The following is a 13,609-nucleotide window of genomic DNA, read 5'->3' as shown; positions in this document are numbered from 1 at the left end:
AAAAATTAAGTATTTATCTACATTATACAAACCAAAATACTAATTAAATCTTTTATTTATTAAAACTTTAATGGTAATTTATAAACTGGATAGATTAGTGTAGTAATTTGATATATTGTAATCATATTATCAGAGATTAATGTAACTGTAAATCATGTTCAACATATGCAAAACTCCTTTAATCAACCACTGTTACAATATTGCCTTAGGTTTCAGGAAATCATGGATGTGAAAAAGAAAACACAGTATAACATTTTAATTTTTAATTTTTAAAGAAAAGTAAAGTAAAATATTCTGACTGTTCTGGTTTGCGAATTCGAATCGGCCACGAAAAGAGCACTGATTTTCATAATATCTCAGAATCTTCCATTCATACGAACGCGACAAACAATATCTTATTTCCAAGACTTTGCTTAGTCTTTAAAAATTCTTGGAGAAAAGTTTGAAAAAAATTAAAGATTATACTATTCTTAATATTATATATAATTAAGTAGAAAATAAAAATAAAGTAAGCGTAATATAATAACTAGCAGACAATTTATGATATAATGTTTGAGAAAATATTGTCATTTACTTCACTATTTTTTTTCTTTTGTTTCTCACACATAAAAATTCATACTTTAGTTTGTTATGGGTGAAAAGTATATTTTGTGTTCTAATTTTGTCTTCTTTCTTTATTATACCCTCTCTTTCTATTTAATTTCGAAACTTACGCATTTATAGAAGTATGAAAATGAAAAATAACTAATATGTATTGATTAAAGAGTTATGAAAAAGAAAAAAAAAATTAACAGCAAAAACAAGAAAACATAAAATCTATATTATAAGAAATAAACAAATTATTGTATTTCTTTAAGCAAAATATTTAAACGACCTAGAAATAATTTTTTCTATTAAATCTAAAACTCAAGCAAATCGAAAAGAACAAATTATATTAAAACATTTATTTACAAAACGTTGCAAGAACTTCAGTTTGATGAGTTGTTGCGTTTAATTAAAACATTACTTATTGCTAAGATGAAATTTTAAACATGATTAAAAAAGCACCTACAATAAAAACAGTCGTGGAAGTTTGGCTGTCTAATTCCTTGTTTAATAATTGTGTAAGTTATTTTAACTTATGAGGTTTTCTAATTTTCTTTTATCATTATTTCTTATATTTTATGTAATTTCTTTTTATTAACTATTACCCTTTTTAAATCCACATAGACAATTGATATATATTATCTTTAGTATTTATTAAATTGTTTTTAAATTTTTATATAATTTAAATTATAAAAATATTCAATATTATAAATTACACTAAATATAAGTCTTATACCCTATCAATTCATTTAGAAAGGACCGATAAAAATTATATTTATTTAATTTTATTACATCAACTCTTCTAAATAAAATAATTTAGACAATATATATATATATATATATATATATATATAATTTAAAAAAATAAACATTTGATTATTTAAAAAAATAAATTCAAAATTATATAATATATTTTATCCAAAAGAATAAAAATTTCATTTATGTACAAAAGTTTACATAATTATACCTGTTTACTACATTTCATATTTAGTAACTAATTTGTCAATTAATTTCATTAAATAAATCTAATTCAATAAACTAATAAATGAGTTCAGAAATTCTAAATTATAAAGTTATCAGTTAACTTATTCATTAAAATCACTTCTCTAATCAAGACACAGTGTTAAATGGAAGCAAATGGTGGTGAGCCAGCAGGGAACTTGATAATGATAAGATAACAAAACCTAATCTTCATCAAACAAATGTAAAAGTCAAATGGTGGGACCCACACACAGTGCCACGTAAACAGTTGGTGGTTGGTTTGTTTGGCTCCGCTTTAAATGGGAACAGCGCCGACTCTTAAACCACCTTCGTTCCACTCCTGTCTCTTTCGTCACTTCCTCTTTCTTCACTTTTCTCAAACCAAAACAAACACACCACAGTTCACACACACACCAATGACCATCCAAAGGTTGTTTTTGCAGCCATAAAACATCAAGAGTTGACCAAACCAACGCAGACGCAAACGCAATTCATTCATAAGCCACTGCAGCTTCCCTCCCTCTCTGTCTCTCTTCTTGTTCCGTGGGAAAAAAAATTAAAAAAAAAAAAGCCTGCGGAAAAAGATAAAGCTTCTGGTTTTCTCTCTGCCCCTTCTTTCCCGTCACCTTCATTTCATTCACCCTTTTCGTTTAACTTCAATTTCTCGCCCTTTTCTTTTTTTCTTCTTTATCCTTTTCCTTTCCTCTCTCTACATACCTTATGATCCGATCTAATATGCTAACTGAGGTTGCTGCGTACTGGGAACCCTGATTCTTCCGGTGAGAGTCTCTCTTCTTTCTTTCTATTGCTTAAAAATCGGTTTTTGGAGAAAAAAATGAATTTTATTTTTTATTTTTCTTTCTGGGTTTGTGTGTTCTGAAAAGTTTTTTTTTTTTCCCTTTCGATGTTGTTTCTTTTGTTTTCACTTAATGGGTGCGGATACCTTGATTCTTCTGGTGAATGTCTCTGCTTTTTTTCTTGGGCTGGTTTTCTTAAGCATATGTTTTTGTTTTTTCCTTGTGGGTTTGTGTATTGTGAAGAGTGTTCTTTCCAATATGTTTCTGTTTTTGCGTGATAGGTGCGTATGTTGATTTTATAGTTGGTTGGTGTGGTGGGCTTCTCTTTGTTTGGTGACATTTTCTGTTAACCGCAAATTACGCTATAAATCAGCTTATTTTGTAAAAATATTTAACATATTTTTTCCAATGATTCGTGATTCCCTTTGTGTGAGTGGTAATGTGAGCTTTAACTTTTCATTCTATGAAATTCAACTCCATCTTCTCTGTTTTCTATTTTCTTCTCCTTTTTTTGTTTTTTGGTTGTTGTCACTTTCAGACCTAAAAACTTAATTGATCTTACATGGTAAAGAATTTCTGAAATTGGTAGTTAAAAATGAGTTTTTGAGATTGAATACTACGGACTATGAGACTACTTCTGAAGAGCACGTGGTCGATAGATAGATTCTGAGAATTATGTATTTGCTTCCTAAATTTGGAGCATGCTCCTTTTGAAGTTTATTTACTAATCAGAAAACATTTATTTCAGTAGTTGGTGTATCTTGGTGGTAGTGCCATGTTTGTTTGTTTGCTAATTAGGTAGAGTTAACTGATTCAAGACCCATGAGGCCACATCAAAATTTACTAAATATGAACCACCCGCTTTTATTATCTCTACCTCTTGTTTTTTCTTTGTTTCGTTTTCTTGAACACCATGCTCTCTTTCTTAGATAATTAAGGAGCCAACTGTTTTTGAGAATTGGAGCGGAGCTGAACTGCGATCTTATTTGATGCAGACAGTGAGAGTTTGGGAGACCATTTTTTCCCATCAGAATGCTGTGAGTGAATCTAGTGTTTCACTTTTGAGATCTACTGTGGAAGATCTGTTGGTAATTTTTTACAAATTTTGAGCAAGATGTCCGATGAATCAGCTCCCAAACCCAAACCACGACTAGTGTTATGCCCTAAATGCTGGCAACTTCTTCCAGAGTCTCCAGACTATGATGTGTACAAGTGTGGTGGATGTGGCACAACACTTCAAGGTAAAAATTTCATTTTAATATGGTTTTACCTTTGGGGTATCTAGAGAACCATGATGGAGTAAAAGTTTTCAGCTGTGAAATTTGAAGCTGTTGCACTCTGCTAAGCTCTTACAAAATGTTTGGGTTGTTATTTTCTTCTGAGCTTAGGCATGCAAAATTGATTTTTCTGATATGATTTTTTTTTTCTCTGATAGACTGAAATAAAAGTCTTGTTAGAATAGCTATTTTCCACTCTAGAAAGCAAATATTGTTGTTGTGTGTATATTAGTTTTATGAAATATTTGTTGATTATGTACATATACCTCGATAGTTCTTATTATGTAACTGAAATCATTTCATTGCGCCCCATACAGCTAAGAAACGGAGAAGTAAGGCTGTTAACTCAGAATCCAGTACGCATGAAACTGACGCAGCTCCTAGAAATGCAGTGGATACTAAAGCTGATGATAAACAATACAACAATGAAGAGAAGCTGCTTAGATATCAGGAAAATGGTGTGAAGAAAAAGTTGACTAGTTCTTCATCAGGAAAAGGCTCTTTGGATGGACACGACAGAAGGGTTCAAATTGAAAATGGTGAATGCAATGGAGCGCAACTAGTTGCTTCTCGGGTGAATGGTTTCAATGAAAAAACGGCCACTTCTTCCTCTGGAGAATTTTCTACGAGTGAAAATGGTGGTAGGGATCAAATTAATGATGGTGAATTCAATGGAAAGCAGCTAGTCACTTCTCAGGAGAATGGTTTTGGGGGAAAAACATCTAGTTCTTCCTCTGGAGAGTGTTCTTTGGTTGGAAATGGTGGAAGGTATCTAGTTGAAGATGGTGAATGCGATGGAGAGCAGCCAGTTACTTCTCAGGAGAATGGTTTGAGTGAAAAAGCAGCTAGTTCTTCCTCACAAGAATGTTCTTCGAATGGAAATGTTGAAAGGAATGAAATTGAAGATGGTAAATACAATGGAGAGCATCCAGTTATTTCTCAGGAGAATGTTTTGGGTGAAAATGCAGCTAGTTCTTCCTCAGGAGAATGTTCTTTGAATGGAAATGGTGGAAGGAATCAAATTGAAGATGGTAAATACACTGGAGAGCAGCCAATTATTTCTCAAGAGAATGGTTTGAGGGAAAAAGCAGCTAGTTCTTCCTCAGGAGAATATTCTTTGGATGGAAATGGTGGAGGGAATCAAATTGAAGATGGTAAATACAATGGAGAGCAGACAGTTATTTCGCAGGAGAGTGGTCTTATGGAAAAAACATCTGGCTCTTCCTTGGGAGAATTTTCTTTGGATGAAAATGATGGAAAGGATCAAATTGAAAATGGTGAACGCAATGTAGAACGGATTGAACATGTTAATTTGCCAGATGAGACACTGAAAAATGAGATGGATATCTATAAATCGTCAGATATGAGAAGCCAAAGTGGTTGTTCAGATGAGCTAACTCAGTTTGAAAAGCATGCCTCAGCAGAATTGATGGCAGAAAGTTCAGTAGAAAATGCTAAGAATACAAACTTGCATCTAAAAGGAGAATGTAATGGAAATGTGCCATTAGAAGGAGCAGGGGAGCAGTTAATTAGTGCATTGGATAAAGAAGATGCCAATGATGAGAAATCAGCTTCAGTACACGTAAAGCCTGTAGCAGGAAATGACTTACAAGTAGTACAACAAGAGTTATTTTGTGGATCAGATGGAGAAGCAGTCAATAATGACAAATTGGAGCTATTTGGTGCAAATCCTAAAGTGGTCATTAATGGAAGCAGAGAAGCAAGATCAGAAGAATTACATGACAGAAACTTGTTACTAGAGGTAACAGAAGAGCAGTTGAGTGTGTCTGCATTGAATGGTGAAGATCTTAAACATCCGCAATCAGATCTAGTGGGTGCAAAATCTGAAGTTGACAATGCAGGAAACACATCTAAGGCCAAAAGGTTAAGTACTGAAGAAGGAAGCATTTCATGTGCCTACCCCAGTGAACTTGAAGAGGGTTCATTTGGCAATCATGCATCTTCCAAAACCATTGCTCATAGCTTTGATCGTGTAAGGTCTGTGGATACATTTGATAACACAGAAGTGATTAATCCTGGTTTTGAGACTAGTGGTACTCTGGGAGGATTTTCTAAATCTTCAACCACTCGAAGCTACCATGCTTATGATGGAAGTGTCTCTTCAAATGATGGGGTAGATGACCAGTTCCCTAATCAATATTCAGATTCTTTTGAGAACAATTACGCTGTTGCTGGTGGGGTTTTTGAGGGAGGATCCAAAAAGGGTAAAGGCATTGTAAACAGCATGCTACATGGAGATCTTGAAACACTAAACCGTTATTTTCACGAGGGAAGGCCTTATGTCCAAAGAGACAGAAGGATGAATATAAATGAAGTTCCAGAGAGTACAAGACATGATCATGCACATTGGATGAGAACAAAGAGAGATGAGTTTCCGCCCAGAATACCTCACCATCGAAGTGGTTCACAATCTGGCTATGAAAGTGGAAGCACATCAAATCAAATTATTGATGAGTTCTACTGCGGCTCAAGCTATCTTTCACATGACTCGTATGATGACCCTGACCAGGAGAAGATGAAACTGTTGAGATTGGTTTATAAATTGCAGGATCAACTCAACAGAACTAGCTATGTGAGTGGTGAAACGAATGGAAGACTGTCCATGGGAAGTCACATGTCTGCATACCAAAGTCATGATCTTCATGAAAGAAGATTTTATCATGGTTTGGATTACACCAGGTGTGATGGAATATGTAGTCATGGAATCAACTGGTGCCAAAAGCATAATTTTTCGCGTGCACCTTATTCAACTGAGCCAACATGCAGCATACACCATGTTGATCCTTCTTGTTTCAGTTGCTGTCCCCAACAGTGGCAACACTCTGCAGAGTTGCCTCCACGTGATCTTTATCAGCATGAAGAGTTATGTAGGCCTAATCCAGGTCACAGTTGTTGTTCACCTCACCACTCTTATGCTGCAAGTCCACAATGGTCCGTGACCTCTAACCTTCAAGCACATGTCCATGAAACAATGTCTTGTGATCAGATGTACAGGCCTGAGGTGAAGAAACATTTTAAGGAGAAACCGGTCTTGACCAGGCGACATTACCGGCCGGTGGCCGGTGGAGCACCGTTTGTCACTTGCAATAAATGCTTGAAACTGCTGCAACTGCCTGCAGATTTCCTCCTTTTCAAAAGGGTGTTTCACCAGCTCAAATGTGGTGCATGTCAAGAGGTACTCAAATTTTCTCTGCACAACAAAAGTCATATAGTCTCTTATGCATCAAATGCTGCAGAGCCCCAAAACGGGGTGATCTATGGCAGTAACCCACCATCAGAGTCTCGTGCCAACAACCATCATTCCCCCCATGCAGATCATGCTTCATATTCTGATGATTATGGAAATTCTGCTTCTGAAGGAGATGCCATACCGTTAGATCCCTTGAATGGCAGTGAATATGATAAACCAATTGTATCTTCTGGTACCTTGGAGACTATAACAGAGAAGGAGAAAACTGCTGTTAGAGGTCCTGTTACCAGTGAGGCTTCAGTTGAAACAGATAAATCAAATATGATCTCCTCCAATATTGCACCAGAAATTGAAGCACATTTACAGCCAAAAAGTTCACCACTTCATCAACTGATGGGTTATTCCTCACCAAGTCAAGTGGTAAGAGGGATTCCATAATTTGTTGAAGGAAAAGAGCACATAATCAATTGAGAAAATGGTTGAGTCATGAGTCTCAACATCATGCACTGGCTCAGATGACAATTCGATTTTTTCTTTATATATGGTGAATCTAAAATGAAGCTTGAAGGATCAAGAAATGGGTGAGTTCTTTTCTCCAACTTTGGGATGTGGTGATGAGGCATTTACATAGTCAATTATTTTGTTTGATTCTATTGAACAAGGGCAGTAAGATTGACTTGTTCCTCTAAGATGTGTATCAGTAATTTTGTGCAACAGTTTGGCAATATATGCTGAAAATATATTTATTGTAAAAATGTAATTTTGTCTTGTATAGATCTAATTATTATGTGATTTTTATACTTTTATTTCTTAGTCATAGTTAATTTTTGGTCAGCAATGTTTTAAGATCAACGCAAGCAAATGCCTTGCCGAATTACCATTGTAGCAGTCCTATAAACATTATAATTTCAAAATATTAGTTAGATTTCTCCTTAAAAATAAGAAATAAAGCATTTATGATTTTATTTTCAAATAAGTTTAAACATTAAGAAATATTTTGACTTTTATGTGTTTTTAAATATTTAAGAGTCACAAAATATGTTATTTTTCAATTTTAGTATTATATATAATTTATTTTTTAATATTATTTTATTAGTACCAATTTAACCATAGTTCAACAAATAAATTTTCGAATCCATACTTGAAGAATTCAATTACCAGTCCGGTTCTTATGGGAGCAAACTTTTTGTAAGAGGAAACTCTACAAGCATACTTTTATCTAACCCTTTAAAGGGGCATCATTTAATAAATGGGACAATCCTTTCAAAACCTGAAAACATTTCTTTGCAAATTTCTTATTTTTATCTAAAAACTAAAATCAGTAGAAGAATATATATCCATAGCAAGTGTCATGATTATAAAAGGTTGTCTCACATGACAACTATGGACTATTCTATTTATATACCAATGTAATAATTAAATCTTTCGAACGAAAATGAGTACATCTAGATATGTGTTAATAATTGTCTCTATACATTCTTCTTCTATTGGAGGCAATGGAAATTCTCTGATCTTGAAGCATGTTCAAATTGGGAGCCAACAACCGTGTGTAGCGGTCAAAGTACAATAGCTGTTTCAGGAGAAGAGCAAATTCACGAGGAAACTTTAATCCATATGATTCGCTAACACGAACCTGTAGAACACACATCATCAAAACAACCAGCGTAAGAAATTCCCACAGTTGTGGAGGATCATTGTATAATGGAACATTGCAATGTAGTTTGACTCATTAATATGAAAATTGTCATGTTTATCCAAAATCATATTTCAATACCATTTCTAGTTGAAATATTATCTGCTGCCATGTGCTGTATTAGATGGGGTTGATACAAACTATAAGAGTACAAACTGACAGCAATTTTGAAGCGTCATCTTATTTTGTAAAACAGAAAGAAAGCACTACTAATTGTTGCTTTATGAGTAGCAAAACTCCACACATGTATCAATTCAAATACCGGTGGTAAACAATGAGAATTTGAACTTTTTACATTACATAAAGAGTTGTATTTGCGATCTGGTTCGTTCAATCTAAAATAGCTTACCACGTCAAGAAAGAGAGCATTCATCTGCCTTTCATCGAAAACTATATTAGCTGCAACAGTGGTTGTATTTGAGGCTGTTCCACTTGTAGTCGCTACAACTATTTCAGTGTCCAACTCCTGCAGTTGCAAAGTGATCACCCACAAATGCAAAAATGTAAACAATAACAGTAACTCTAAGTGACAGCACCGATATATCCTATTGTTAGTATGTAGAGAAAATCCCAAACATTGGATTTTGTGCAATTGGTCAAAGCTGAAAGACTAAAAGCATGTGTGTAAACTCTTAAAACATGGATTTAAGCCTAATTCAATCTTACAAAATTGACTTGTAGGATGAGTTTTGTTTGTATCTACTTATATAATATAATTTTGTTATATTTCTAGTTGATGTAAGATCTCAAATCAGCAAAGTACATACACATTCACTTATGTAGAGTCACACATGGCTGACAAGTGATTATAGGTTTGTTACAATACTTACCTTAATTGACGAGAATACTTTTTCCAAATCTCTGGCAAAGGCTTCTGTATCAACATCCTTGTTTGTAGCACCCATTTCAATTAAGGCAGATGCCATGGAGACATAATCTTCAATAGCAATTGATCCTAAGAAGACTTCCATAGCAGCCCATGTTTTAGGGGATATACGACCAACAATTCCTGCAAATCCCAAACAAATGTGTGCATAACACAACCGCATACTGTGAAACTCGTAAGTTTTAGAAAAGAAATGGTAACCAAGCTCAAAAAAAATTAAGCAAAGCAACAATGATTAGAGTTTAGCTAAAGAATAGACTCAGATAGAAACGTGTAAAAACATGTTAATTTCAAATAGAATGAATAGGCAATTTTGATACTTTAGAACATTTACGGATGACAAATGTGCAACAAAAATTTAAAATCATATCTGTAAATATGCACAAAGAAGACTAAGCTCGAGCATACCAAAGTCAAGAAACCCAATTCGCCCATCACGTAGAAGCCACAGATTTCCTGCGTGTACATCTGCATGAAAAGATTCACATCCCAGCAAACTTCCAAACCTGCAACAACATTTTATACCAAGATACAAAACGTTCATGTTAAAAGAGAAAATATAGAAATATTAACTGCAAATTAGAATTTCAGAGTCGTACCACACATTGAGGGCAGTTATAAGGCTGGTTTCTGGATTAGAAACTAATGAACTTATGGAGTCTAGATCCGTAAGAGGCACTCCATACAGTCTCTGCATAGTTAAAACTTTCTTTGTACTGCAGTACTGGTACACTCTGGGAGCTGTTGCACTCCCTGTTAGTCCCATTGCTTCTAAATATCTCCGGAAAGCCTCAATATTTGCAGCTTCCTTGTAAAAATCAACTTCTTCAAGCATAGACTCACGTATATCTTTGACTATACCAACCTACTAAAAAGTTGCTATCATTACAAGAAAATTCTGACCGCTACCATTTATTTACAATGAAGAAAATAACAACAGAGGATTGAGGAAAAAAGTTATAAATATCTTTCTATGTCACAAACTAGAAAGAAAAATGATGTTAGTAGAATGGATAAGAACAAAGGAAGATAATATATAGGCAGCATAGTTAAGAATTTTATTCCGTGTACTGATGCTTGTCAGAAAAAACATATTTTTTGTGTCGTAGAAAAAATATCCACGTAGAGGTAAAACGTTCGCATATTACTTACAAGAGATGTTCGGCTTATATCAGGACTCAAGAACTCCAATATTCGAGCAACAACATAAACAAAATTAAGATCTGCCACTAATATGTCTTCTATTCCTGGTTTTAAGACCTTTATAACCACATCCTCCTGGGACCCTTTTAGCCTTGCACCATGAACCTAGATGTAAAGTATTGTATTAGCAGCAACATAGTAATCCAAATAAAAGTTTTTGAAAGAGAAATATAGGTGCACAAGATATACCTGTGCTATAGAAGCAGAAGCAAGGGGTGTTGGGTCAATGTATTCATAAACACTTTCCAATGGTTTTCCTAGCTCCTTACGTAATATAGATTCGATTTCCTCATAAGGAACAGGAGGAGCTCTATCAAAACAATTTTGGAATTCTTGTACATACTCAGGTGGAAACAGTGTTGGAGCAGATGCAATGAACTACCACAGAGAATCAAATATAACCATCAGAAAAAGGTGCATTGCATGTCATAAAGAAGATCAACTACCAAATTAGAAATAACTTTTGTTGTGAGAAAATAATCATACCACATGGCTATAAATTATAAATTTTATCTACAACTAGCACTACTCTTCAACTAAAGTTAATTAAAATATTAAAACTTATGATATAGCCATTTTACACTGAACACAAGTATAATCGTTTTTAACTCAATATAATGAAATATAAACTGGGAGGAGGATGAATAAGTTGGGGAATCCTCTCATACCTGACCCAATTTGATATAGGTTGCGCCCATGCGCTCAAACAACCTCCTCAAATAAAAGGGGGAGAGTAAACCAAGCTGCATTTCAGTCTGTAAACCAGCAGATGTATTTGCCGACTACAAATGATGCAAGAGTTAATAACTCTGTCCCAAATTTTCATAAAAAATATTAAGATGGAAATAGAGGAATATTAACTATTTTCATAAGGAAACAAGACAACAAAAGCAGGTGCTCAATTTGAAAAAGAAAAAAAAAATGTTGGCAATTTATACAACAGTAACATATCTCAGAGCTCATCTTACACATTCATAATAAAATTATATTTCCAACATTATATGACTAGAAGAAATATCCTCCTTTACTTTATAACAAGTGCGGACAGAGGTGGTAACTTATGTAACATCAATTCCATAGTCCATACCAAATCAATGAATGGACTTGACCAACTTTTAAAGAACAAAAACCATTTTCTCACTAAAATAAGTTTATGCAAGAGATAAATTTGAAGAAGTTCTATCATATTAGCTTATCTAAAAACTGGTTTAAAATAATACACAATCTAATTTTAATTTGTGGAGAATTTTTATTTTTATTTTCCCTTAATTTATTTTTCTATAAGTGCTTCGGAAGAGTTAATCCAAATAGACCCATAATCTATTTCAACGAGCTTCTCTGCTAAACTCATCAGGATAATCTTTAATTGAATTATGCACTTACGACACAAGCTCTTCTCGAATTAAGCTGTGGACCAAACCCTGTGATAAAGTGTTATGGTTACCTTAGAGACATCAGTTAACCACTCCTGACCAACGCCAATGAAGGCCTGAACCCCTTGAGCCAACCTAAGGACACCCCTGGGACCGGTGTTTAAGGATGTCTCCACAATGTCCTCCACCAGCTTCGGCAGCTTCTCCATGCTATCTGACACAACAAAAACACCCAATTCGTTCAATTTGAAAAGCGAGAGAGTGTGTAGAAGTAAAGTGAAGAAAAACGGAACCTTGGAATCGACGGGAGGAGAAAAGGTCTCGCGCTTGTGCAGAGCGAGCGAAGACAGTGAACCCCTTCTTCGACTTGGAGCGAAGAACGTTGAATTTCGCGAAGGAAGGAGGGGATTGAAGGAAGCGAAGTTGGTGGTGGTGATGGTGGTGGAAGAGCGGTAAACCACCGCTTCTCAACCCCGAAACCGCCATGACGATGGAAGTTGAGAAAATGAACGATTTTTATTATTATTTTTTCTTGGTCGATTGAATTTTCATGTGGTAGTTATAAGAAATGATTGTGTTCGCTAGTGTCATGACGATGACGTGGATGGTTTAACGAGTACAGATTTTTAACAATTGAATTCAACATTTCTATATACGAAAATTTTCCATGGAAAGGAAAAATTGTTTTATAGATAGATATTTTATTTTTATTCTAATTGTTAGCTCTCATAAAAAAGTTTTAATATATGAATATAAGAAAAAATTGATATGTTGTAATTTAAGTTGAAATATTTAATGGTATAATTAATATGAATTTAATTTTTTCATTATTAATTTAATTTTTTCTTAAATAAATTTTAAATATTTATAGTTGAGTCGCACCAACAAATACTATTAACATGCGTCAAATTTTTTTTAAAAAAGGTTTTTATCCTAAATAAATTTGTAGATTTTGCTTTTCATTCCAATTTTTCACCTTTAAATTTTTTAATGTTTTTTTTTATTTATATTCTTTAATTTAATTTTTTAAATGAATCACAGGAAAGTAAAAATTGAAAAGTAAGGTTGTTTAAATTATGTAAAATGAGTGAACAAAATATAGAAATGAGTAAAACATTCCAGGAAAATAATTGACAAGTGCAATAAATATTAATAATTTTGTTTAGTATAGTAAAAAAAATATCATCTTAATAACTTTAGTTTTGTCTGAAATCCAATTAATAACTAATATGATTCAACACGTATTTAGTATATAGTATTTATTAATTAAAACATTAAAGAAATTATTAAGAATTTTTAATTTACCAAACAAGAAAGAAAAGGATAAATTTTTATATTAACCTTAATTTTCCTTTTAATAAACACACTTAATAATTATTAAAGATAAAAAAAGGAATATATATTCATTTATCTCAACTATTAAAAAATTCAAACAAAATTAATAACACTATGAGAAATAATGTTAAAATTAAATTGAAGTTTTTATTTGAAATTAAAAAATATATAATTTTTTTATTATTATCATTATTTCTAGGCTTAATTACTCGGAACATATCCAGTTTGATTCCAAAATTTCAAAATGGTATCCACTTTTAAGTTTGTC

At 33.3% G+C, this 13,609-nt stretch overlaps 2 protein-coding genes across 2 annotated transcripts; one reads left to right on the top strand and one right to left on the bottom strand.

Moving 5' to 3' along the window:
• Positions 1–1,896: 1,896 nt before the first annotated feature.
• On the top strand, positions 1,897–7,651 carry LOC114193435 (uncharacterized). Its single transcript, XM_028083236.2, has 3 exons — positions 1,897–2,345; positions 3,293–3,604; positions 3,958–7,651. The coding sequence occupies exons 2-3, from the start codon at positions 3,478–3,480 to the stop codon at positions 7,287–7,289; spliced, it is 3,459 nt and encodes a 1,152-aa protein (XP_027939037.2). The 5' UTR covers positions 1,897–2,345; positions 3,293–3,477; the 3' UTR covers positions 7,290–7,651.
• A 552-nt stretch (positions 7,652–8,203) lies between these two features.
• Positions 8,204–12,574, bottom strand: LOC114195591 (Protein kinase superfamily protein). The gene is made up of 10 exons (XM_028086110.2): positions 12,300–12,574; positions 12,078–12,220; positions 11,302–11,415; positions 10,823–11,011; positions 10,583–10,738; positions 10,030–10,295; positions 9,839–9,936; positions 9,375–9,553; positions 8,894–9,010; positions 8,204–8,484 (listed from the first exon to the last, which is right to left on the bottom strand). Exons 1-10 carry the CDS (start codon positions 12,490–12,492, stop codon positions 8,308–8,310), a joined length of 1,632 nt encoding a protein of 543 aa, XP_027941911.1. The 5' UTR covers positions 12,493–12,574; the 3' UTR covers positions 8,204–8,307.
• Between the last annotated feature and the right edge of the window lie 1,035 nt (positions 12,575–13,609).

This window comes from Vigna unguiculata, chromosome 8 (genome assembly GCF_037176805.1).
Source record: "Vigna unguiculata cultivar grain cowpea cultivar isolate G323 ecotype 2 chromosome 8, ASM3717680v1, whole genome shotgun sequence".
Classification (NCBI taxonomy): Eukaryota; Viridiplantae; Streptophyta; class Magnoliopsida; order Fabales; family Fabaceae; genus Vigna; species Vigna unguiculata.
This window is presented reverse-complemented; position numbering and strand designations above follow the sequence as displayed.